Consider the following 24354-nt stretch of genomic DNA (forward strand, 5'->3'; position numbering starts at 1 on the left):
AAGCTGGCGGAGAGGCGCTCTATCTCATCGGGACCCGCGCCTGCCCTTTTATCAGTGGCGGATGTTAGAAACCCTGCCTGTCTCTGCTTCAGGGAGACAGGCAGGGCTAGGGGGCTGCGTGGGGCTGCAGGCACCGATTGGGGGGCGACGTGGACGCGACGAGAGGCGATTTTGGACAGAATGGGGCACTCAAGCGTCTCGTGCATACGCGCCCCCTTTTGTCTGATGGCGGGTCCTGACAATTGGCGATATAATCTCCAGGACCCGCATGAACGAGAGGCACTCCATCTGTATTACATACAAAACTGTATTTTCCCTGCAGGCCAAATTAACATAATTTCGGTTATAGTATATCAGATCTACAATGTCTAGGACTACAGTCATATGGTCAACCTCTAATGGTCAACAGTCAAAAGGTCGACAAGGTCAAAAGGTCGACTAGGTCCAAAGGTCGACAGTGACAAGGTCGACAGGGTCCAAAGGTCGACAGGGTCCAAAGGTCGACAGGGTCCAATGGTCGACAGTAGAAATGTTGACAGGGTCAAAAGGTCAACAGGGAAAAGGTTGACATGGTCAAAAGGTCGACATTGTAAAGGTTGACATGGAAAAGGTTGACATGAGTTTTTCATGGTTTTTTTGGGTGTCTATGTTGACATCGGTAAACATGGACACTGTCTAAGTGTATCGCGTCTGCTCGCCATGTTTCAGTCTCGGTGCCTCGCTATGCTCGGCACGCTATATTCTCCCTGGATGCCATAGTGGATAGTAGGGGTCCCCTAAATCTCAGTTTTCCAGCAGCCAAGCAAGGTATACCACACAGACTGCCTATATGATTAGCCTTTGAGTAAATGAGGATCCCACTGGGTAATATTCCAGCCAGCAGTGTAGCTAGGTGCCATGGTGCCCGGAGCAAGGGCATATTTCGCGCCCCCCCTACCCCTGTAATGAATTGGGGGCGTAGCTAACATGTGTTTGCATGTTACATTTGAAAAGAAAACTCTCCTCACCAGCAGAAACTCTCCTCACCAGCGCTTGGATGGCTGTGGCTGATGACGGAGGAGGGAGTGAGAGGCAGGTGACTGTGGGAGGAATCTGAGTGCTGCTGCGCTGCCCGGAAGCCGGTCCGAGCAGCAGCAGCACGAATTTACATTGGAGTGAGTCACCAAGCGTCACGGACCGGGCAGGGGGCATGAGGCAGGTGCCGGGCAGGGCAGCCGCCGGCGCACGCTGCCCGTATTGATCTTTCTTGTGCAGGGATGATTTTTGCGGAGGGGGGGCGGGCCGGCGGCGCCATCCGACCAATCGGCGCCCGGAGCATGAGCTCCGGTGGCTCCGCCCTCCCTACGCCTCTGATTCCGGGACTATCTCAATCTACACAACCTTGATTCATAAGGAACTAAAACCTCCTGCTGCTCTCAAGTTGGGTAATTATTAGAAATTTTGATGCAGTAAGCTGTTGCTTACTCTCACTTAATGGAGCTAATATGCTAACAAAGATTCACAATCTAGATTGGATTGGTCACTAAAAACATCTGTGATCACCTAATTGCTCATTTTTAAATCTATGAGAATTCTCTGACACACTGTTTTTATATTTTTTTATTCATATATTTTATGTATGTATTAATAAATGTATATTATTTTTTTCATGTAGTAGTGTTCATTATTCAGTCAAATCATAGCGCTGTATATTTCTTTCTTATTGTCCAGGGTATGAAATACCGCCTGTCGGCACATTTCGGTCTAAAAAGTTTGTTAAAAAAATGCATGGGCACGCGGTGCACTTAGACAGTGTCCATTTAGACCTATGTCAACATAGTCACCCCCAAAAAACATGAAAAACTCATGTCGACCTTTTAATTGTCAACCTTTAGAATGTCGGCCTTTTGATCATGTCAACCTTTTCACTGTTGACCTTTTGACCCTGTCAACCTTTTGAGCTTGTCAAGCTTTTCACGACCTTTGGACCCTGTCGACCTTGGGACCTAGTCGACCTTTTAACCATGTCGACCTTTTGGCTGTCGACCTATTGACCCTGTCGAGCTATTGACGGCCGACATTTTGACCCTGTCGACGTTTTCACTGTCGACCAATGGTGGTCAACCTTATGACTGTCGACCTAGAGTCAATATATCATGAGTCCGACATCGACAAAATGTATTAATATCTTGTCTGCCGAAGCAGGGGAGTGCAAACTCCCCCCTCCGGCAATGTCCCCCTCCTGGAGACAGCGCATCAGTTTACACTGATGCACTGTCTCTGCCTGCCCGGCCGCTATTATTGTGAGATCTCAATAATAGCCCGGAGCCAGCAGCATTGCTAGCACTGTCGCTGCAGTGGGATAGGACAGCGCTAGCCCTGGACAGGCAAAGCGGCTGGGGAGATTAACAGGCGATGTACAGTATGCCTAGGAGAATGGTCATACATCACCCGCGCCACTAATTGCAGGGGACAGCCCCACCAAGCATTACTTGGTGGACTGTCCCTGGCGTACTTTAGGTGCACTGTTAATACATTTTAAAAAACATTATTCCCCCCAGGTAACTAGCGTTAAGTGCAGATATGCAATTCATACATCTGCCCCAATATTGTTTAGAATTAAGCTAAGGGTCAAACTGGTAGTGAAACTTTAAGCTTCAGATCATCGTTGTTTAACGCTGTGCACATTTATGGGTACAGCTACAGTACATATCCATTCACAGCTGTGCGAACATGTCCAAACCGCATGGTAACAGTCTCACCATCAAATAATTTTTACACTGGCCACAACTCATCGCAGGCACCGCATAGTCAGAGCGCATGTGTACTATGGGCCATAGTGTATCGATAATCGGCCATTGTGCGAATTCGCAGCCATGCCATTAGCCCTGCTGTATGTCCATTGCAAGCAGGCCCAAGTTTGTGTACTGTAAAACGTTGTCTGGCCACCATTTTATCTTTGTACCCGTTTGTTTCGACCATATTGAATACTCACATCCACACAGTATCTGCAAAATGTTTCACATTATTTAACTTTCATCTTAAAAGTGGTATTTAGAAAGATACCTGTAGGTGCATTACCTGGAAGGTTATTACCTAAATTAACAGACTGTGTCATCCCGATAAGATATGAGAATCTACACAAAAGAAAAAGAAATGTTTTACAATAGTGAAACACAAATACACATAGGCATATTGTATACACCATCCTACAATAATAATGATTCAATTATTATTTCAAACAGAATAAAATTCACAGTTAATGATCAACAAAATTTATTACAATAAATTGATACTATTAAGAAGAAAGTAATTAATATAATTGTTCTGAATGAATAATTGTACATTCTTTAGCTGCTACTACTATAATGCTGCTTTCCCACTGCCTACACGGGTAAAGACCCGTTTTTTTTAAACGGGTCTTTAAACGGGTAAGAGCCATAAAGACTCTTTCCCACTGCAGCTTTTAAACGGTAAATTACCGTTTAAAAGCTGTTTTTGTCACATTCACACTTACCCGTTTAAAAACCCGTTTAAGCAGTGTAAAGATAGGGGGGGGGGGGGAGAATTTAAAAAAAAAAAACGGCGTGGGGTCCCCCCCACTGCCGTAACCAGCACCAGGCTAAAAGAGCCGGGGCTGGTAATAAAAAATCAGGAAACCCGACAAATAGGGGTTCCCTGATTTTTTACAACCAGCCCCAGGCTCCAGGTCCGGGGCTGGTTCCCAAAATACGGGGGACAAAATGACTAGGGGTCCCCCGTATTTTAAGAACCAGCCCCAGGCACAACCAGCCAGCAGGGTAATGCCACAGCCGGGGGACACTTATGATATAAGTTCCCGCGGCCAAAGCATTAACCCTACCGACCAGTCAGCCTGGCCAGGGGCCCTGGGGGAGTGGGGACCCCCCCAATAAAGGGGTCCCCCCCCTCCAGGACTTACCTGACCAGGCTGAAGCCTGGTGCTGTCCCCGGTGACCCTGGAGCGGTGGTCACCGGGCTGATGGTATTGTGTAAAAAATAGAATAAAAACCATTGTCTTTTACTGGTGAACTATGAGTCCCAGCAAGCCTCCCCCGCAAGCTGGGACTTGGAGAACCACAAGTCCCAGCCTGCGGGGCATTAAAGGGCCCGCTGGGTCTTGTAGTTCCACAGTAAAAGAAAGAGTTAAATAAACACACTGACACACGTGAAAAATAAAAGTTTAATACATACATAACACATACATACTGATACTTACCTATCTTGAGCCCGTAGGTAGCCCTGGTCCTGATGTCCTGGTCCGTGTCGGCGTCTGTATCCAGTCGGCATCCCTGTCGGCGACGGCGTCGGCGGTCCGGAGTCCGAAGAAATCCATTTGGGAAGCTGTGGAAGGAAATCCTACTCACCTGTCCCAGCGCGACGTAGTCCAGGTAAGGTCTTTGCAAAAAAAACAAACCGACACCCGAACCAAGCGGACACAGCTGAGAGCCGCACGGTGTTTACATCGTGCGGCTCCGCCCCCGAATGCCGCTATTGGCCGCCTTGCGGCCTAGCGGCCAATCAGGAGCCGCTAGGCCGCAAGGCGGCCAATAGCGGCATTCGGGAGGCGGAGCCGCACGATGTAAACAAACACACCGTGCGTCTCCGTCAGTCCGCTTGGTTCGGGTGTCGGTTTGTTTTTTTTGCAAAGACCTTACCTGGACTACGTCGCGCTGGGACAGGTGAGTAGGATTTCCTTCCACAGCTTCCCAAATGGATTTCTTCGGACTCCGGACCGCCGACGCCGTCGCCGACAGGGATGCCGACTGGATACAGACGCCGACACGGACCAGGACATCAGGACCAGGGCTACCTACGGGCTCAAGATAGGTAAGTATCAGTATGTATGTGTTATGTATGTATTAAACTTTTATTTTTCACGTGTGTCAGTGTGTTTATTTAACTCTTTCTTTTACTGTGGAACTACAAGACCCAGCGGGCCCTTTAATGCCCCGCAGGCTGGGACTTGTGGTTCTCCAAGTCCCAGCTTGCGGGGGAGGCTTGCTGGGACTCATAGTTCACCAGTAAAAGACAATGGTTTTTATTCTATTTTTTACACAATACCATCAGCCCGGTGACCACCGCTCCAGGGTCACCGGGGACAGCACCAGGCTTCAGCCTGGTCAGGTAAGTCCTGGAGGGGGGGGACCCCTTTATTGGGGGGGTCCCTACTCCCCCAGGGCCCCTGGCCAGGCTGACTGGTCGGTAGGGTTAATGCTTTGGCCGCGGGAACTTATATCATAAGTGTCCCCCGGCTGTGGCATTACCCTGCTGGCTGGTTGTGCCTGGGGCTGGTTCTTAAAATACGGGGGACCCCTAGTCATTTTGTCCCCCGTATTTTGGGAACCAGCCCCGGACCTGGAGCCTGGGGCTGGTTGTAAAAAATCAGGGAACCCCTATTTGTCGGGTTTCCTGATTTTTTATTACCAGCCCCGGCTCCTTCAGCCTGGTGCTGGTTTCGGCAGTGGGGGGGGACCCCATGCCGTTTTTTTTTTTAACGGGTAAAGGGCTACCCCTTTCCCACTGCCGAAAAAACGGCTATTACACGTTAAAAACACTGCTTTTTACACGGGTAACAAAAACCGGTATTTGTTACCCGTGTAAAGCAACCTGGAGCTTTCCCACTGCAGCTCTAGCCGTTTAAAAAGGCTAAAAAAACGGCATTTACACGTGTAAAGCCTGCAGTGGGAAAGGGGTATAAGTTGAACTTATAAGATTTTTATGTTTTTAGAACAATAATACAGTACACAGTATAATAAACTTTTTTTACTCTGCTACTTGTCCATCCTTCCAACCTTGATCAAGCAGTTTTAAAACAATGCTTATGATGGGTTTCACAGCGTATTGTTATAATAATAATAATAATAATAATAATAATAATAATAATAATAATAATAATAATAATAATAATAATATTATTAATTATTATTATTATTATTATTATTATTATTATTATTATTATTATTATTATTAATATTATTATTATTATTATTTCCCAGTTTGGCATACCTCATTTTTCCATCTGGCAGCAGATAAAAGTCATTCTGGTAGTCTAGGTTATATATGCACACTGTATTGGAAGCTGGGTTATAGACTTCCAATAGCAGAATGTTAGTAAAAACTAGAAACTAGTTTTTTAAAGAAGAAAAAAATATATTTACGTAAATAAAACATTTTATCCTTTACCATTGACCAATTTTCACCATCCTGATAGTATTTGGAGGACAGCAGCAGTAAAAGTAACTTAATCACTCTCACTATCTCATGATGGTGATACTTGACACCTCCAACAAAAATATTTATTAAAAACACTGTGGAAAATGTATTGGTGGTTCTAGAAGATTCTACACATCAATGTAATAATAGGAATTTGGTACCTACCGGTAATTCCGTTTCACTGAATCCGCAGGGGACACTGGCGTACTACTCTGGGTTTTAGAGGTGAGATGCTGGGAGCTGGCACACTGTAACTTTAAGAAGCTAGCTCCTCCCCTCTAATACCCCACAACCCTCAGTTAGGAAAATTGGGAACAAGAGGAGAGGACATCAGGTAAGCATACGCAAAAACAAACAACTATGTACACTGAACCATGACAGACAGGCCACACGAGAAGAGGTGGGCGGCCAGTGTCCCCTGCGGATTCAGTGAAACGGAATTACCGGTAGGTACCAAATTCCTATTTTCACTTTCATCCAGCAGGGGACACTGGCGTACTACTCTGGGGAGGTTCCAAAGCTATCCCCTTGGGCTGGAATGCTCGTGGGGCCCTGCAAAACTAAACGGCCAAAGTCCGCAGAAGAAGCGGCAAACGTGTCAAACCTGTAGAATTTAACAAAAGTGTGTGCGGACGACCAAGTAGCCGCCCTACACAGTTGGGACATTGAGGCTCCACGCCTCGCCGCCCAAGATGTACCCACTGATCGGGTGGAATGAGCTTTAAGGGGAACCGGCGGTGCCTTTCCCGCAGATGTGTAAGCCTGCTTAATAGTAAGTTTAATCCACCTGGCGATAGATTGTTTCGAGGCAGGCCAACCGTGCTTTCCGGCATCGTAGAGTACGAAAAGCGAGTCTGATTTTCTCAGGGATGCAGTTCTGGTGACGTAAATACGCAGGGCGCGTATGACATCCAAAGAAGCAGAACCTTGGTCTGTGTCTTGAAAAGCAGGAATAACAATAGGTTGATTTACGTGAAATGAGGAAATAGCCTTGGGCAAAAAGGCCTGACTCGTACGAAGTTCAGCCCGATCAGAGTGGAAAATCAGAAAAGGTGGCTTACATGAAAGCGCACTAAGTTCAGAAACGCGCCTTGCTGATGCCAAGGCGAGTAGCATAGCGGTTTTCCAGGTAAGGAATTTAAGATCGACCGACTCCAGTGGTTCAAACATCCCAGATTGGAGAAAACCAAGAACCAGATTTAAGTCCCACGGCGAGGTGGGGGGAACAAAAGGTGTTTGTACTCTGGTCACACCCTGTAAAAACGTCTGAATTTCTGGAAGAAGTGCTAATCTTGTTTGAAAAAGCACTGAAAGTGCCGACACCTGTACCTTTAGCGATCCCAGACGAAGGCCACCATCCAATCCCGCCTGAAGAAAACTTAACAGTCGTGGGAGAAGGAAGGATCTGAAGGGGTACCCTCTAGTGGAACACCACCTGTAGTAAGCCCGCCAAATATGATGGTAGTGGGCTGCTGAAACTGGTTTCCGAGCCCTCAGCATGGTGGGTATAACTGATGGTGGTATGCCCTTTTTTCTTAGGACGTCGGTCTCAATAGCCACGCCGTTAAACGCAGCGAGGCTAGGTTCTGATGCAGAAAAAGACCCTGTTGTAATAGGTCCGGCCGGTCCGGGAGAATCCAAGGTTCGTCCGCTAGAAGATGCTGCAGGTCTGCGAACCAGGTTCGCCTCGGCCAGAAGGGGGCTATGAGGACCGCCCGAACTCTTTCCTTTTTATCTTTTGCAAGACTCTTCCCAGTAGAGGGATTGGTGGAAACAGGTAAACATACCTGAATGTCCAAGGGATTTCTAGGGCGTCTACAGTGTAAGCTCCCTGGTCCCGTGACCTTGAGACATACAGAGGAAGCTGATGGTTCTGGCGTGACGCCATAAGATCTATCTGAGGCGCGCCCCACCTCCGGACGACCTGTTGGAAGACCTCGGGATGAAGCGCCCACTCTCCTGGATGTAGCTCCTGTCTGCTGAGAAAGTCGGCCTCCCAGTTGTCGACTCCTGGGAGATATACGGCCGACAGAATGACTTCCTGATATTCTGCCCAGCAGAGGATCTTCGCCACTTCCCTCATGGCGCTTCTGCTCTTCGTGCCTCCCTGCCTGTTCACGTACGCGACTGCGGTGGCGTTGTCGGATTGCACCTTTACTGGGTGACCTTTTAAGGTGTCCTGCAGTTGTAGAAGAGCATTGAAAATCGCCCTCAGCTCCAGGATGTTTATGGAAAGAAGCGATTCCTGATGACTCCAACGGCCCTGCAGTCGATGGTGTAAGACTACCGCCCCCCAGTCCGAGAGGCTGGCATCTGTGGTCACCGTTATCCAGTCCCACACTGCGAAGCGACGGCCCTGCGTCAAATTCCGTCTGAGTAGCCACCACATCAGAGAGGATCTGGACCGTCTGGACAGCTGTACTCTTCGATGAATAACCAGGTGAGATCCCGACCACTGGCTGAGTAGGTCCAGTTGAAAGACCCTTAAATGGTAACGGCCATACTGCAACGCTGGAAAGGCTGCCACCATCTTTCCGAGGAGACGGATACAAAGGAGAATTTGGACATGCCTGTGACGTAACACCTGACGGACTAGCGAGCGCAGTGCTTCCACCTTGTCCTCTGGTAGAATTACCCTCTGGCTCCTCGTATCCAGAAGTAGTCCCAGGAACTGCAGTTGCTGAGTTGGTTACAGAGACGACTTCTGATAATTTATTATCCAGCCGTGTTGAATCAGCAGTTGAATAGTCTTGCTGGTGTGTTCTTGCAGGATTTCCAGTGACGGAGCTTTTAACAGTAAGTCGTCCAAGTAGGAGACTACTTTTATCCCCTGCAACCTGAGTTGGGCCATCAGTACCGACAAGAGCTTTGTGAAAACTCGAGGAGCTGAGGACAAGCCAAACGGGAGGGCTCGAAACTGGAAGTGTTCGGGACTGATTGCAAAACGAAGAAAGGCCTGAAGGGGAAGCCAGATAGGGACGTGAAAGTACCGAAGGTACTTGATGTCTATTGATATTAAAAATTCCTGAGAGTCCAGAGACGTAATCACGGAGTGAATGGACTCCATTTTGAAGCGCTGATACTGAACGAACAAGTTCAGAGATTTGAGGTTAAGAATAGGTCTCCCTGACCCGTCCGGCTTGGGGACGACGAACAGGTTGGAGTAGAAGCCCTTTCCTCTGTCCTTGTTCGGTACCGGCATGATAACTCTGGACCGTAGGAGTCTTTGTATGGCCAGTCGAAGTTGTTGTCTTTTTTACTGGAATGAGAGGTAGTCCTGTCCTGAAGAATCTTGCCGGTGGATGTCCCGCAAACTGGATTTTGTAACCCTCTGCCACCAAGTTTCTGGTCCAGGGGTCTGAAGTCGTGGCGAACCACTGATCTCGAAAATCCAGCAGGCGGGCCCCGACCGGCGAACTTCCAACCATTGGCGGTGGATAGTCATGCTGTTGGCTTGTCCTGGGGCTTTGGCTGTTGAGCTGTACGCGAGGAGGACTGTCCTCTTGTCTTACCTCGGTTTCCTCTGAAAGAGAAGGAAGATCCTCTGCCGCGGCCTCGAAAGGACGGTTGAGGACGAAAGGAATGAAATTATGGACCCGAATATTGGCGTCTTGCTGGAGGGGGAGCTGAGGGCAAAAACGTAGACTTCCCCCCTGTGGCCTGGGCAATCCACCTGTCCAACTCTGGACCAAATAACATGTCCCCGTTATAGGGAAGAGCTTCAACCGCCTTTTTCGACTCCACGTCTGCCTGCCACGAACGCAGCCAGAGGGCTCTACATGCAGCCACAGAGTTGGCTGAGATGCGCATGGCAATCTTGGATATATCCTTGGATGCATCTGCCATGAAGTTCGCAGACTCCTGGATATGCTCCGCAAGTACTCTGAGCTCCTGGCGAGAAGTTCCCTCATCAATGCCCTGAATCAACATGGCCGCCCATTTGGAAATGGCCTTGGATACCCAGGCTGATACTACTAAGAAAGGAATACCATGCTAACCTATAAAGAGAACATCAAGAAAAAAACTTCCACCATACCATTCATTTCAAAATTTAATAACCAATACAAAGAAACAGAGAAAATATTAAAACGTCACTGGCATATCCTCCAAAAAGATCCCCTTTTGAAAGAATATATAGGAGAACGTCCTCGTTTTATATACAGGAAGGCAGATAACCTAAGGACTAAAGTAATTAGGAGCGCAGCCCCCGAACCAAAAACAGGGAGGATTAATACTAAGGGTTTCCACAGATGTGGGACCTGTGCCATGTGCAAAGCCCATAAAGGGACTCCAATAAAAGTAACAGAGTTTGCATCTTCATCAAATAACACAAAGTACAACATAAAGGAGTTCATTACATGCAACACCAAAAATTGCATTTACCTCATAGAATGCAAATGTGGACTCCAATATGTTGGAAAAACCAGCAGAACCCTCAGGGAAAGGTGGAGCGAACATGTGAGGAATATCAAAAAGGGCCTAATAGGCCACCACCTATCTGAACATTTTAAAAATAAACATAACTGTAATTTGGGAGAGATAAAGTCCGTAATTGGGATCAAAAAAGTGGTAGGAAACTGGAGACAGAGAGGTAGTGAATCCATTCTAGCCCAAACCGAAATGAAGTTTATTTACAATCTTGGAACCCTGACCCCAAAGGGGTTAAACGGGGAATTCGAGATGAAGTGGTTTCTATAAATTTTGTTTTAGAAGTATCATGAATGAGGTTTTATAAATATTTATTGGAAAAAGGATTTATAATGATTATCATGTTCATTTTATCAAATTATGGTTCTTTTAATATTATCATATGTATTCACCATGAAAAAACCATTATTATGTTCATCAAACTATTGTTCTTCTAATATCATCTTATGCATTTAAAATTTCTTGAAAACCGGTCACTTCAGCTCCCATACTGTAGGCAATAATCTAGGTCCTAAAAAAATTGCTGTTTCTAAAGGATTCATGTGTTTATCTCCGGCATTATGATACTTCCGGGGTTTGCGTTTCAATCCTATGAAACGCAGGCATCAACATCCGGGTTTGCGTACCAAATACCGGAAATCATCATCCCAGTGCGTTCCAACCAGGAGGAACCCGCTATCACACTTCCCCAAGCATTGAGACAGCCGGGGGAACTTCTCCACGGCTGCCTCTTGTGACGAGGGACACAGAAACCCGCCGCACCGCCGGATGTAAGTGACGTCATGAGCCAGCGTCACCGGCAGTTGCGGTAGTATGTATATCCCATACCCTCCACATCAGGACCCACGGATGGTCTATTAATTATACAAGGTACCGGGTAGGAGAGCTACCAAATATGGACTTCCGGGAGCAATTAATTTAAACCCCCCAAAAAAACGTATCTTACACTATACAAAATGTGTTTTTACATATGTGAGAGGCAACGTTTATGCAGCTGCATTCAAGACATAGGAGCCTCTTAAACCTGTTGTATGTAAAATGCTTCTTTATGCTTTATTATGGTTAATTGAGGGAAAAGGGAGGAGACAACCAGGAAGGTATATATACCTGACCTGGGTATGTTTGGAGGTACCACCTTGAAAAAGACCAGCAGGTCGAAACGCGTTGGTGGGGTACCTCCGTTTGTATTTTAAAGTTGCCCTTATCCGATGCCCTTGTTCCAGATCTGGTGAGGTAACCCGGGTCAATAATACACTCTCCCAGAGACAGACAAGGTGCAAAGGAGGACATTCTTTTTAATCCTTTTTTTGTAATTGTGGTTGCTGTGTAAAATAAAAAGTCTTTCTGCACCACTGGATGGGAGATTCATTTCTGATCTTGTTGGATGTAAAAGAAACCTTGATGAGAGGATCACCTGCTTTACTCAAGTAAGCGTACATGTGAGCACTTCTTTGAGATTTCCCTGTGACGTGGACATGTATTTACAGTAAAAGATACCTTGATAGGTTTTGCCATATATTTGATTTATGTAAGCAGATGTAAGTCTACGTCTTTTGGAGAGCACGCGGTGACCCTTAAAGCTAAAAAGAACACCTGGCTAGACGAGAGGAAATTTAAACATCCCCTTTTTGGACACTTGTTCCGAAATTGAACATTTGGCCTATTTGAATGTGGGACTAATTTCTTTCATTCTGTATTTTTACTTTTTATGTCAACTGGACTTTGGAGATCCATGGACAGTCAACACCATTGGATGGTATGATGTATAACATTTAAATTAATCCCAACATCAGGGCGCTTCACTATTATTGTTACTTTTTGTGTCCATATTGTATAACCTGGTGGGTAATATCAGGTTATAGTGTTAAGCTGACCTATTTTTTGCGCCACAACGGTATAACCCTGTTTTACATTTGACTACTGCCGGGCGCAGCTGGGTCCCCGCAGCTACGTAAATCCCCTTAAGCGTGTTCTCCAGCTTCCTGTCCGAGGGGTCCTTCAGTGTGGATGCCCCCGGGACTGGTAAAACAGTCTTTTTGGACAGTCTGGAAACTGACGCATCAACAGCAGGAGGGGTTATCCATTTATGCAAAACAGCTGGTTGGAAAGGGTAGACGCTAGAAAACCTCTTAGGTACCTGGAATTTCCTTTCCGGATTCTGCCAGGCTGAGGCCAATTGTTCCTGTTTAGGAAAAGGAAAAGCTACCATAGGTTTTGGTTGAACCTCAAAAAAGGTCCAATTCCTGTGGAACAGGCTCAGGTTCCTCTGGAAAATTAAGAGCCTGCCTTACCGCCATAATGAGGGCATCCATCCCTCCTGATGAGCCCTCAGTATCTGTGGCGGGAGCAGGGTCATCATCCAAATCCATCTGGTCTAGATCATCTTGCTGTAAAGCAGGGTCCTCCTCCGAGTCATCGGAGTCCTGCATCATGGCTAACGGGCGCTTCTGGCGTCGCGTCTGCGCTGCCGGAGCAGCCATGCAGGCTACCAGAGAATCAACAGATCTGGTTAAGGTGGATACCCACGCCGACTGAGCCGAGCGGGATTCCGCAAGTTCAGAAGACAATCTGGACATGGCCCCAGCTAGGGAATCCACCCATAGAGGGGGAACCCCCTGGTTGGCCCCTGGCCCCTGAGATGAACTCAGGCATGCCTCACAGGCCGTAGCCTTACTGTCAGCAGATGACTGAGAGAATTTAGCTCCACAAGTGGAGCATGAGAAGGCTTTCTGGGTGGTAGCCCTGCCTGTCATGGCACAGCGCACACACTACACACACACTTAACAATAAATGCAATTGTATATATCTATGTATATATGTCCCACCACTCACAGTACAAGGGAGAGGAAGGGGCACCAGAGACTGTGGGGCACCAGAGGGGAGGATACCAAGAAAACCCCCCTTTAATAGAATAGCCCTGAAGCCAAGGAGGGATAGATCCCCTGTGTTAACAGCCTCCGTCTTCTGTACACTCCTGTGGGAAAGGTAGTGACAGAGATAATTAGCCCTGCTGCCCCACTCGTTTCAGAGCCTGCAGCAATGTGGATTATAATCCAAAATGGCGCCCGCCACATGCGTGCGATCGCGCCAAACAGTCAGCGCCGCAGCGTACCCCCAGCTGCCCGCTCACCTCCTCCTCACCGGCACCTGTGCTGAAGACAGCGCTCGGTGTGCGGCAGTGAGATAGGGTGGCTATAGGAGCCGCCTGGAGCAGCGCTAACACGGCGCTGCGCTTTCACATAAACGTACTCACCGACCTGGCGAGTACAGCAGGCGGGCAGCAGGGACAGCGTGTATGACGGTCCCTTTGGTGGGGGACCGCAGGAACACCGTAGGTCTGGGCAGGTGCCTTTTAGGAGGCCCTGACAGACAGGCTGGTTTGATCAAGCGGCGCCTTGCTTCTATTCCTCAGTGCAGTCAGAGGTAGAAGCCTAGATATTAGAAAACAATGCCTAAAGAATATTAGAAATCAGGAGAGAACTCCTGAGTGTCCAGCTCCCTAGGCACAAATTTTCTAACTGAGGGTTGTGGGGTATTAGAGGGGAGGAGCTAGCTTCTTAAAGTTACAGTGTGCCAGCTCCCAGCATCTCACCTCTAAAACCCAGAGTAGTACGCCAGTGTCCCCTGCTGGATGAAAGTGAAAATAACATGCTGCTAGAATGTATATATTTTGGATTTTGGTGCAGCCCAGATTCTGGAGCCGCCACTGCTGCTAGCTAATGTATCTATATACAATTAGGTATAGGATAGGCGTTATATTTTCCAAATTGTCTATTTTGCAATTTCCTGCATTCAAATGTAAAGATTTACAAATGCTGATCTATTATTTAAACTCAGTGGCATAACAAAGGCAGGGCAAGCAAGCCACACACCCTGGGTTCTGTGACAGGCCTGGCATAGTGGTATACTATGTTTGGCCACCCTTTCCTTACAGTGTTAGGCAGTGAGTGGTATGCATTCTTCTCCTGGGGGCGTAGCCTTAGAGCTCTTTTGCATGGCAGCCAGGACTTTGGCGACTTTGGCGTCTTCATTCTTTAACGGGGCGGTGGCCTTTAAGCTCTTTAAGCTACAAAATTATTTAGATGATTAGTAGATTAAATTCATTCATGTACAGTAATAGTATTTTGTCCTGAATATTGATTATTATGATTTTTGTGCATCTGTACTCATGTAAAATCCGATTCTGAAATGTTTTTTGTAAAAATGAAAGAAGACAAACGATTATTACAAATTACCTTGTATCAAGTATAGATTTTTTTTACTGTTTAAACATGACTAGAACTAAATAATGTAGGTTGTACTACATTCCAAACCAAACAGGTCATTACAATTTTAGAGAACAATGATAGATATCTAAAACATTGCTCCATCTTTACATAATTCAAAAAGTGTATATGTAAATAAAACTTACAAAATGCAGCATGTAGTAATAGTAACTCTCTCCAACATCAGCTACATGTACTTGAGTCCCATACAAATCTGTTACCTGATATTAACAGTTTCCTAACATTAAGTAAAAATCTCCATTTGCATAACCTCCGATGCTGACGAAACTATAATTTAGGGGAGTATCAAAACTTGAAGAGAAATAAAGCACTAGCCAATTAGCTCATGTCCTTTTTCACACATCGCTTGTAAAATGAGAGTTAGCAAATGATTGGTTAGTGCTTTTTCTTTCTCCATATTTCTCCATTTCTTTGATAAATAATGTTAATTAATGTAAAATAGCCACTGTTAATTGTCAATATGACAAAATCATGGTTCTGGAGTTGTGTTGCACTGTCCTGGATCTCAGAAGAGAAATGTTTGCATAAATAGTATACAAATATACACCTTATTTATTCAGTTCTAAGACACTATCAGTTTTAACTTCACTATATTCGCACAGTAAAAATAAAGATATGCAGCTTAATAAGCAGACAGCAGATACAGTATTAGTAATATAGTAAATATTCTATACCATTACAGATGCAAATGAGATATTAGAAAAGCAAAATATATCATAGCTTCAATCTATTTTACAGATGAACGACCCATGATGTTAATATTTGCATGAAAGTATCCTAAGTTATCACGTGTTCGAAGGCCAGCTTTTTGATTATTTTGCCTAAATACAGTATTTTTACAATTTCACTATTAACTATACCTCTTTATTTGTTTTATAAAATAGAACAATGCATGATACTTACTGATCTAAACAAAATAATGTTCAAACCAATAATAAACAATGTAGTTGGAAGAAACTACAAAAATACCAAAAATCAGCATTTGCTGCACAAAAAAAATTGCAAAACTGCTAAACAATTGTGTTATGAACATACCTTTACACCAATGTCTTGAAGCAATGTTTAATAGTCGAGAATTATTAGAGATTACCCAAAGAAATCGGAGAACATGGTTAGAGAAAATGCTTCAAGCTGAAATGAAACTTGTAATAACATCTGTGTCACAAGAACCGTCTGTGATTTCCTGAGGATAAGCCAGCTCTGGGAAGCAGCCTTTCCTCTGGAAAACCCTTCATTGTTGTACAGCTAGAACATGATTCCAGATTGTCAGGAATATTCAGTCAGCTTCCTGACATAAACACGAGTTGGGCCAGTGCAAATCCTTAGCATTCTTTGCTGTGTGACATTAGAATGAAAGATAAATATTCTTTCAAATCCCCCTTTTTATCCACATATTCTTTTCTGACAAGCTAGAACAGATTTTTCTTCACCTTTGCCATTTAATAAGCACCTTCTGTTTATGCATTGCACAATAATCTGGTCTTTTGTAAGTTTTTAGAAAAATAGTCAAATAAAAAATTACAATTATACAGATCTGTTGTTATGGTCCTTGTAAGTAAGAAGAATGCTTTGCAGAAGGTTAGCTTTGTTCGCTTCCAATATTAAACATCTGGAATGACTTGGGCAGTGTTATAACTATAATATAGGCGACCCTCCCCCTCAAATAAAGTTTCAGGCACCCGATCCCCCATTGGTACATGCTCATTGCCCATGGATTCTATCAAACAAACATACCAAGCTGCCACCACCACGGGTCTGAGGTTCTGTCATACCTGCCTGTGTTCTGCGCATTGTCATTTTCAATGGGGGCAGGCACAAAAGGACTGCAGACAAGTCCCTACCACCACCCACAAGTCACCAAGCACCTCCAAGCCACCTTGGGGTCTATGGGGACTATTGCTATGCCACTGGACCTTACCTGGCCATACAGTACGATTTGGAATCTTTAAGATTTCAGACACAATATCCCTTGAACTCCCTGGCAGCTTCCCAGGCACATGATAGATCTCATATGTGTACTTTTACATAAGATCTATTGTAAATCTGCAACTCCAGCATACTGGTCCTTAGTAGCATCTTCAGATCTTTCATGCAAGGCTGACCAGGTAAGATCATAGGATCCATCTCACGACCCGCGCACTGGATCATAGGAATACCAAAACACCTCAGGATGTGCACAAAACAAACACAGGCGGTAATTCTGGTTAGTTTGTAAAAGCAAACTCATTATTTGAGCTGAAAGCCACTCAAACTTACTGTTTGGATGTGTATGGGCCTTAACACATTTCATTTTGAACACACCTGACCCAAATGTAACTCTCTCTGCACATGTTACATCAGCCCCACCTGCAGTGCACATGGTTTTGTCCATTAAAAAAGTTGTATGGGATGCGACCACAGTCGGCCAAATCAGTAAAGGAATGAAATTATTTATTAAGTATCAGGTTTATATATGAAAGTTTACAATTTCCTTGCAAATCTGAAAATTGCCATATCGAGATATTATCGAACATCTGCGCATGCATAGGGGAAACACCCTTGAGCCGCAGTTTATGTGACAGGAAGCTGGAGTTTGGGGGTGGAAACCGGACATTTTCTGTTTTGTGTCTCCTTGAGGAGGGTCTCTGATATCAGCAATAACCGTTTCTACCCTATCTCAGTAGCAGATTAGTGGCAGCCTCAGACCTACTGCACACACAGCAAAAACTCTTTGATGGTTCGGGAATTGTGTATGGATTTTAAAATGGATAGCGATTACCCATACATTTGCAATTCTCTCGCAAGTTAACAAGGGGTGTCTTCTCTTTCTGTCTGTGTGTCGCCCTGATTGGCTGAGCTATGCGTCTCCATGGAGACACATAAGCCGGAGACGCTCTCAGCCTGTGTCGCGCTGGGACAGCGCGACAGAAGCTGTTAGCTGCATCGGAGACAGCCGCTTCAGGCCGCTGATAGTGCGGGCTGACCGGCTCTGCTGCAGAGAGACCAGCGATGGATCCTGGATCGGTATGTATAGCGGTGTAAAAGTGAGGTGTGTGGATTTGTGTGTATGTAATAAAGTTTTACTTTTCTGTGTGTGTGCTTTATTTTAACATTCTTTTTACAGGTGGACTACAAGTCCCAGCGGGTCCATTAATGCCCCGCATGCTGGGACTTGTGGTTCCCCAAGTCCCAGCATGCGGGGGAGGACTGCTGGCACTTGTATTTCTCCTGTATTAAGCAATGTTAGGAATGTGAATTTAACCCTATCAGGCCGGCTTCCAATGGCCAGGGATGCCGGTGACAGCCCCGGGCTTCAGCCCTGGACGGGTGAAGCCTGGGGGGGGACCCCTTTATTGGGGGGGTCCCCACTCCTCCAGGTATCCCGTCCAAGGCTGACCAGCCACGGTGTTCATGGTACGGCCGGGGGACCTTGTGTAAAAAGTGTCCCCCGGCTGTGGCATGACACTGCGGGCTGTTGGAGCCCGGTGCTGGTTTCAAAATACGGGGGACCCACAGATTTTTTTGTCCCCCGTATTTTTGGAACCAGGACCGGTCCAAGAGTCCGGGGCTGGTTTCAGAAATACGGGGGACCCCTACGCTTTTTGTCCCCCGTATTTTTGGAACCAGGTCCGGCTCAATGAGCCCGGGGCTGGTTATGTACAGGAGGGGGGACCTCACGCCAATTTTTTTTTTATTTTTTTTTAAACACAAAATCGCACATTTTAACAAAATCACACCTTTTCATGACTAAAAAATCGCACTTTTCATCCCGAAAATCGCCCTACATCGCACTTTCTCGCGCTTTTCATGCCGGAATACACACCTCATTAAATATTCGATTTCTGGGAAAAAATGTGATTTAAAAAAACGGCGATACAGGGCGATTTGAGCAAAAATCGCATTTTCGGAAAAACGGTCAACACAATAAATCTCGCCCCTTGTTTCATGCACAAAATTGTTAAAAATACTGGGTGACATTTAATAGAATGAGAGTTTTTCGCACTTAGTAAAATCGCACCATATCGCCGCAAATCGCACTTTTTTTTCGCAGTTTTCATGTGTGAATCACATATTTAATTGGATGCGCATAAGCTGGTAAAAAGTGCAATTTGGTGCGATGTGGTGCGAGATTCTGACACAGAAAAGTATGATTTAATGCGCCGGTCATGTGCGAGTTTTGGACCAACCGGAATGCGATTTACAACACTGCCTCCGCATGCCAAAGAACCCCCTAACCTATTGGCCCACCTAAAAGTCCCCTACATTATGCATCACACCCCCTATGTTAAGGGGCACTGGCGCCATTTTAATCTTTGATAGGGAGTAAGGAGCATGGAGAGGAAAGGAGCGCTTGGAGTGAGAGGACAGAGTAGTGGAAGGAGACTTGGAAGAGGCAGAGGGGCCAGTCACACCCAGGGCCGGATTTAGGGGTCAGGCCACCCCTAGGCACAATATTTTTTGCCACCCCCTGGACCTGGAGGATCGGCTCAGCTGACCCCCCCCCCCTCACTAGTGAGGAGGGTTAGGCCGCCCCTACAAGTTGCGAACTGTGCATTTTGAACTAGATCGCATTGCATCTAGCTCAACATGCATGCTATTTACTAAAGCACCAAGCATTTTAAACTAGATGCGATGCGATCTAGTTAAAAAAGTACAGGCAGCACATTATTTTTGTAGCGTGTGATGCACGGAAGCGCGCATCGCCTCACACGGGACAAAACGTACCGTGTATGGACACGTTTAGGCTGCAGGAAGGGAGGGTTAGGGGTGCAGGGGGAGGAATTCCCTCCATTAGGATGCTGGTGTCAGTATTCTGACCCCTGGCATTCCAACCACCGTCATACAGATGCGACATATACTGTACTTACACACATATAAACATACATATATACCTATTGTTATGCACTCCTTTGCTCAAATATGGTGTAAACCACGAAAGGGGTACAGACGATACACACAAGGAGCAATAGGGGACGACTCACGCACACAGATTGGGTACAGTGCATACACAGATAGTGAGTAAGTAACAATAGAACATAAACAGGGAAGTACACACTACCTACTCAGAAGGTAGTGGGTTAACTAACAGACACAAACAGAGACTAGGGAGCCGAGGGCTCTACAGACAGAATGTATCACTAGCATGGTGTATATGCTCAGATGTAATAGAGCAGAAACAGTGGAGCGAGATGTTATGCTTCAACACGTGGATAGCAACTGAAGTGCGGTTGCTAAGGGCAACCACTGAACCCCAGAGGGTTACAAGCAAATAAGGCTAGCAGCTCCTAGGTCATAGATGGGAATACGGACCGTAGGAGTGTAGCCACAGGCCTAACCTCACTTGCAGTACACCGGTTCAGCTTACTGCCACTAAGCTGACACCTGGAAGCACTACACAATGAGGAAGGACAAGGCAGGTCTGGGAGCACATCTGCAGACTTACTGGATCCACAGTGTGGAACAGGGACCCAAGCAAATCAAATGGCCGAGTCCCGTTTACTGCTAGGTCTGGACCAGATGGATAGAACATGGTATTCCAAGACCTATTTGGCAGTAAACTAGCAAACAATACAAAATACAATACAGCAGGGTTGCCGACTTTAAATGCTCCTCTCCGGGAGAAGCCCGGAGAGGATACTTTCCTTACCCGATCGGGGGGCTTGACTGTGACATCATTAAGCCCCGCCCCCATTACGGGAAATAGGAGAAATGAGTGATCTCCATGGAGGGGGCGGGGCTAAAATGACACGATTGTGATATTTTAGCCCCGCCCCCTCCTCCGAGACCCGCGGATTGCGGCATTTACATGCCGCGATTCGGGGGGCTCAGGGGGGTCCCCCAGATTCCGGGAGGTTTGCCCACCCTTCTGGGGGGCCGGGAGGGGGACCTGATTTTCGGGAGACTCCCGGGAATTCCGGGAGGGTCGGCAAACCTGCAATACAGTTCTAACTAACTGGTATTTCTCATGAACAGGCTCACTGACTATTTGACTAAGATTCAGCAGCAAGTGGCCAACGCCCGCACCGGATGTTTATACCAGAAGCTGAGTGCCGGGCCGGCCCCCTGCTGCTGCTGAGAATGCCACGCCTCCAGCCTGTTTACAGCTTGCCTCCCAGTTGTAATGGCGACATGGCTGCACAGGGCAGGGGAGCCTAACACCTATACACATACAGTACATACTCATATATACTCATACATATATATTTACACACACATATATACATACATATGCATATATACCTACACACATAAATATGCTTACATACACATGTATACATGTGACCCATACAAAGATTGTTGAAATGGTGAGAAGGGGGTTCTAGGACCCAGAGGTAACTGGGTAACGTCAGGATCAATGATTGTCATCAACAGGCCTCTAACTACTCCCCTATATGTTGATGATAAAGTATGGTATTTGGGTCAGTTTATGCGTGCACACTTACATGCAAGGTACAGGGTAGGTAAAAAGACACATTTACTTACCTGAAAAGTAGCGCCTGATGATCTCCCTGTGCATCAGATCTCCCCTCTGCGTACCCCGTACAACCGTTGCCAAGGTAGTTTGAGCTTCCTGCACGACTGCTGCATCGGCATCCTCAACATAGGAAGGTTGGGCCAGGGCAATGTTGTGTAACATGCAGCAAGCCTGGACGATCATCACTACTTTTGCTGGGTGGTAAAGCAGTATTCCTGATGACCTGTCCAGACACCTGAAACAACTTTTCAGCACCCCAAAGGTGCGTTCCACAACATTGCAGGTGGCAACATGTGAATCATTATAGCGTTGCTGTGCAGGGCCTTCTGGGGATCGCAGAGGTGTCATGAGCCACGGAAGACACCCATATCCTGAGTCACCTTCACAGAAAAGATGCAGTATATGGTAAGGTATGTGCATTGGCCTAACATGAGTAAGTGGGACAACAGCGGGATGCAGTTTAAATCCCGGCGGTCGGGATCCCGGCATTCAGAATCCCGACGCTGGAATCCCGACACTTTCTCCCTCCGTGGGTGTCCACGACACACCTGGAGGGAGAATAAATTAGCGTGCCGAGCGTAGCGAGGCACTGGGACCGCTGCGTGGCTAGCGCAGCGAGCCCGCAAGGGGGGGGAAGCGATCCACGTCCCCCGCTTGTCGAGATTTCGGCGGTCGGGATTCCGCCGTCAGGATTTTGAACGCCGGGATCCCGACCGCCGGGATTTTATACTGAATCCACAAGAGCTATCAGCATATTTGACACACATTTAATGGGCATTGTAATGTTAATGAGGATTTAATGCAGGTATGGGTAAATTTCACAGACTATAGAGACACTCCACAGGAGAAGATATTTAAACAATTAAAAATGTCCTTACCAAGTAGCCAGCCCTCTGGCATTTGTTGGTCATGGAATCGGTCCCAGAGGGCTGAGTGCCTCAGAATATAGGCATCATGGCAGTTCCCCGGGTAGCCTGCAACTACACTTAGGACATGGGTCCTCAAACTGCGGCCCTCCAGATGTGGTGAAACTACAAATCCCAGCATGCCTTGCCACAGTTTTCCTATAAGGGAGTGTTAAAACTGTGGCAAGGCATGCTGGGAATTGTAGTTTCACAACATCTGGAGGGCCGCAGTTTGAGGACCCATGACTTAGGATTTTGAGGCTGGCATCACATACCACATGCACATTGAGGGAGTGGCGCCCACGCCTATTTAAATAGACGTGTCCCCTCATGTGCGGTGCCCGAAGCCCAATGTGTGTGCAATCTATAGCTCCCAGCACGTTAGGAAATGCTGAGAGCCTATAGAAAGCCACCTTAAGGTCCTGCCACTCTGACTCAGAATGTGGGAATCTGCTTTATGTGCACCACAACTTCTTTAAAGCAAGTAACACTTGAGTGAAATGCTTTGAGAAAGTGGCTTGTGATACCCCCAAGGACCATAAGGTCACAGACTGAGTGGAGCCTGTGGCCAAGTAGTAGAGGGCACACATTAATTTCTGCAGCCCAGACACAGCATAGTAAGGGTCCAAATCATCTCTCACCTGATCATATAAGTCCAACAGGTTAATGCGGTTCAGCCTAAACATCCCCACAACCTGTTGATCCGAGAGGGAGTCCAGGTACAGCCTATCACGATACATACGTGAAGCACGCAGTAGTCTGGGTACCTGGATCTGGTGCGCAGCTTCCTCCCTCCTCCTGCGCAGTTCCTCCAAATGGTCATATAACATAGAGCCAACTCCAAACTACTCTGCAAAATTTCCATCTCTGAAACCCTCACAGGTGTCCTTAATGATGTTGGGGTATATGTGGGGGAGTTTCTGATTAAAAATGAGGACACCTGTGATAAAATTAACCATTAGTGCACTTGACCAAAGTTAGTTGTGGGCCAAATCGCCAATCAGAACCTGGTCTGAAAAAAGTGCGATTTATATCAACCAAAAAAATGCGATTTCCGTTTGTGCATGCCATTAAATAAGCAATTTGTATACTTTTCTGTGCGAAAACATCTGGATGCGAATTAAGTGCGATTTTTTACGCACTTTTAGAAAGTGCGATTTATCGCCAAAAAAATGCGAAAACGGCTCGTTGCGCACACTATTAAATGTGCGATTTGGCCAAAAAATTTGAAAAAAAGAGAAATCGCAGTTTTTATGCGAAAATATCGCAAAAAAAACCAGAAATCGATTCCTATTAAATGTCACCCACTGTATCTTCAAAGTAGAAGGTGTATATGAAACATAAATATATATTGTGTTGAGACTGGTCTCATCACCAGGATATCTCATAATAGTATGCAAATATTCCAAATAATGGAAAAATCCTATATCTAAAATACTTCTGTTCCCAAGCATTTCAAGTATATAGAATCACTTTCCCTTTTTAACAAGTGACTTTAACGGATATAGAAAAGGGAAGCCACAAAATTCCTTGAGTCCAGGGGCAAACGCAGGATTTTCTGAAGGGGGTTTCCAGAGGGGCGGAGCAAAGTGTGGAGATGGACACTTAGGTGACCCAGTATATGCCGGGTCAGTTAAAGTATTATAGATAGACCAAATGTATATAAATAATTATAATAAAAAATTGGGGCCCCTAACGATCCTCCAACGGTAGGGGTGGGGGAAGCTTTGATGTCCCGCGGGTGGTAGGGGGTATTATATCAACCACTCAGCATGTAGGGCCTGGATCAGTAATTTCCACTAATTACCCCTTTACTGCACATATGGTGGGAGATGGGGTGGGAGAAGGGGACATTGGCTGAATGAAGGGGCCCTGATACATAACTTCCAGGGTGGTAGAGCGTGTTTAATATGCAGAGGAGGGGTTAATAGTGGAGTGGGCTTATTATTCATAATTTTCTGGTAGGAGGACAGCTTGTTTGACTGCAGATATCTCCAGTTCCCGGAAATTGATTTCTTAGATTTTAGTGGAATTAAAAATAAGAGAATCCCACCTACAAAATGGTATT

The 24354-nt window shown here is 46.1% G+C and overlaps 1 protein-coding gene across 2 annotated transcripts in view; it reads right to left on the reverse strand.

Annotated features, from left to right (window-relative positions):
- The window catches only part of LOC146060268 (KN motif and ankyrin repeat domains 1-like), a 37953-nt gene extending 21842 nt beyond the window's left edge, over window positions 1–16111 (reverse strand). The window contains exons 1-2 of one of the 2 annotated variants that reach the window (XM_083173278.1): window positions 15963–16111; window positions 3076–3116 (exon numbers count right to left, since the gene is read on the reverse strand). In XM_083173278.1, coding sequence (XP_083029404.1) covers window positions 3076–3097 — 22 coding nt within the window. In that variant the 5' untranslated portion in view covers window positions 3098–3116; window positions 15963–16111. Of the gene's footprint in view, window positions 1–3060; window positions 3117–15962 lie in introns of both variants that reach the window. The other variant, XM_083173277.1, reaches the window with a different exon arrangement.
- Between the last annotated feature and the right edge of the window lie 8243 nt (window positions 16112–24354).

This window comes from Crinia signifera, chromosome 2, assembly GCF_055691185.1.
Source record: "Crinia signifera chromosome 2, ASM5569118v1, whole genome shotgun sequence".
Lineage (NCBI taxonomy): Eukaryota > Metazoa > Chordata > Amphibia > Anura > Myobatrachidae > Crinia > Crinia signifera.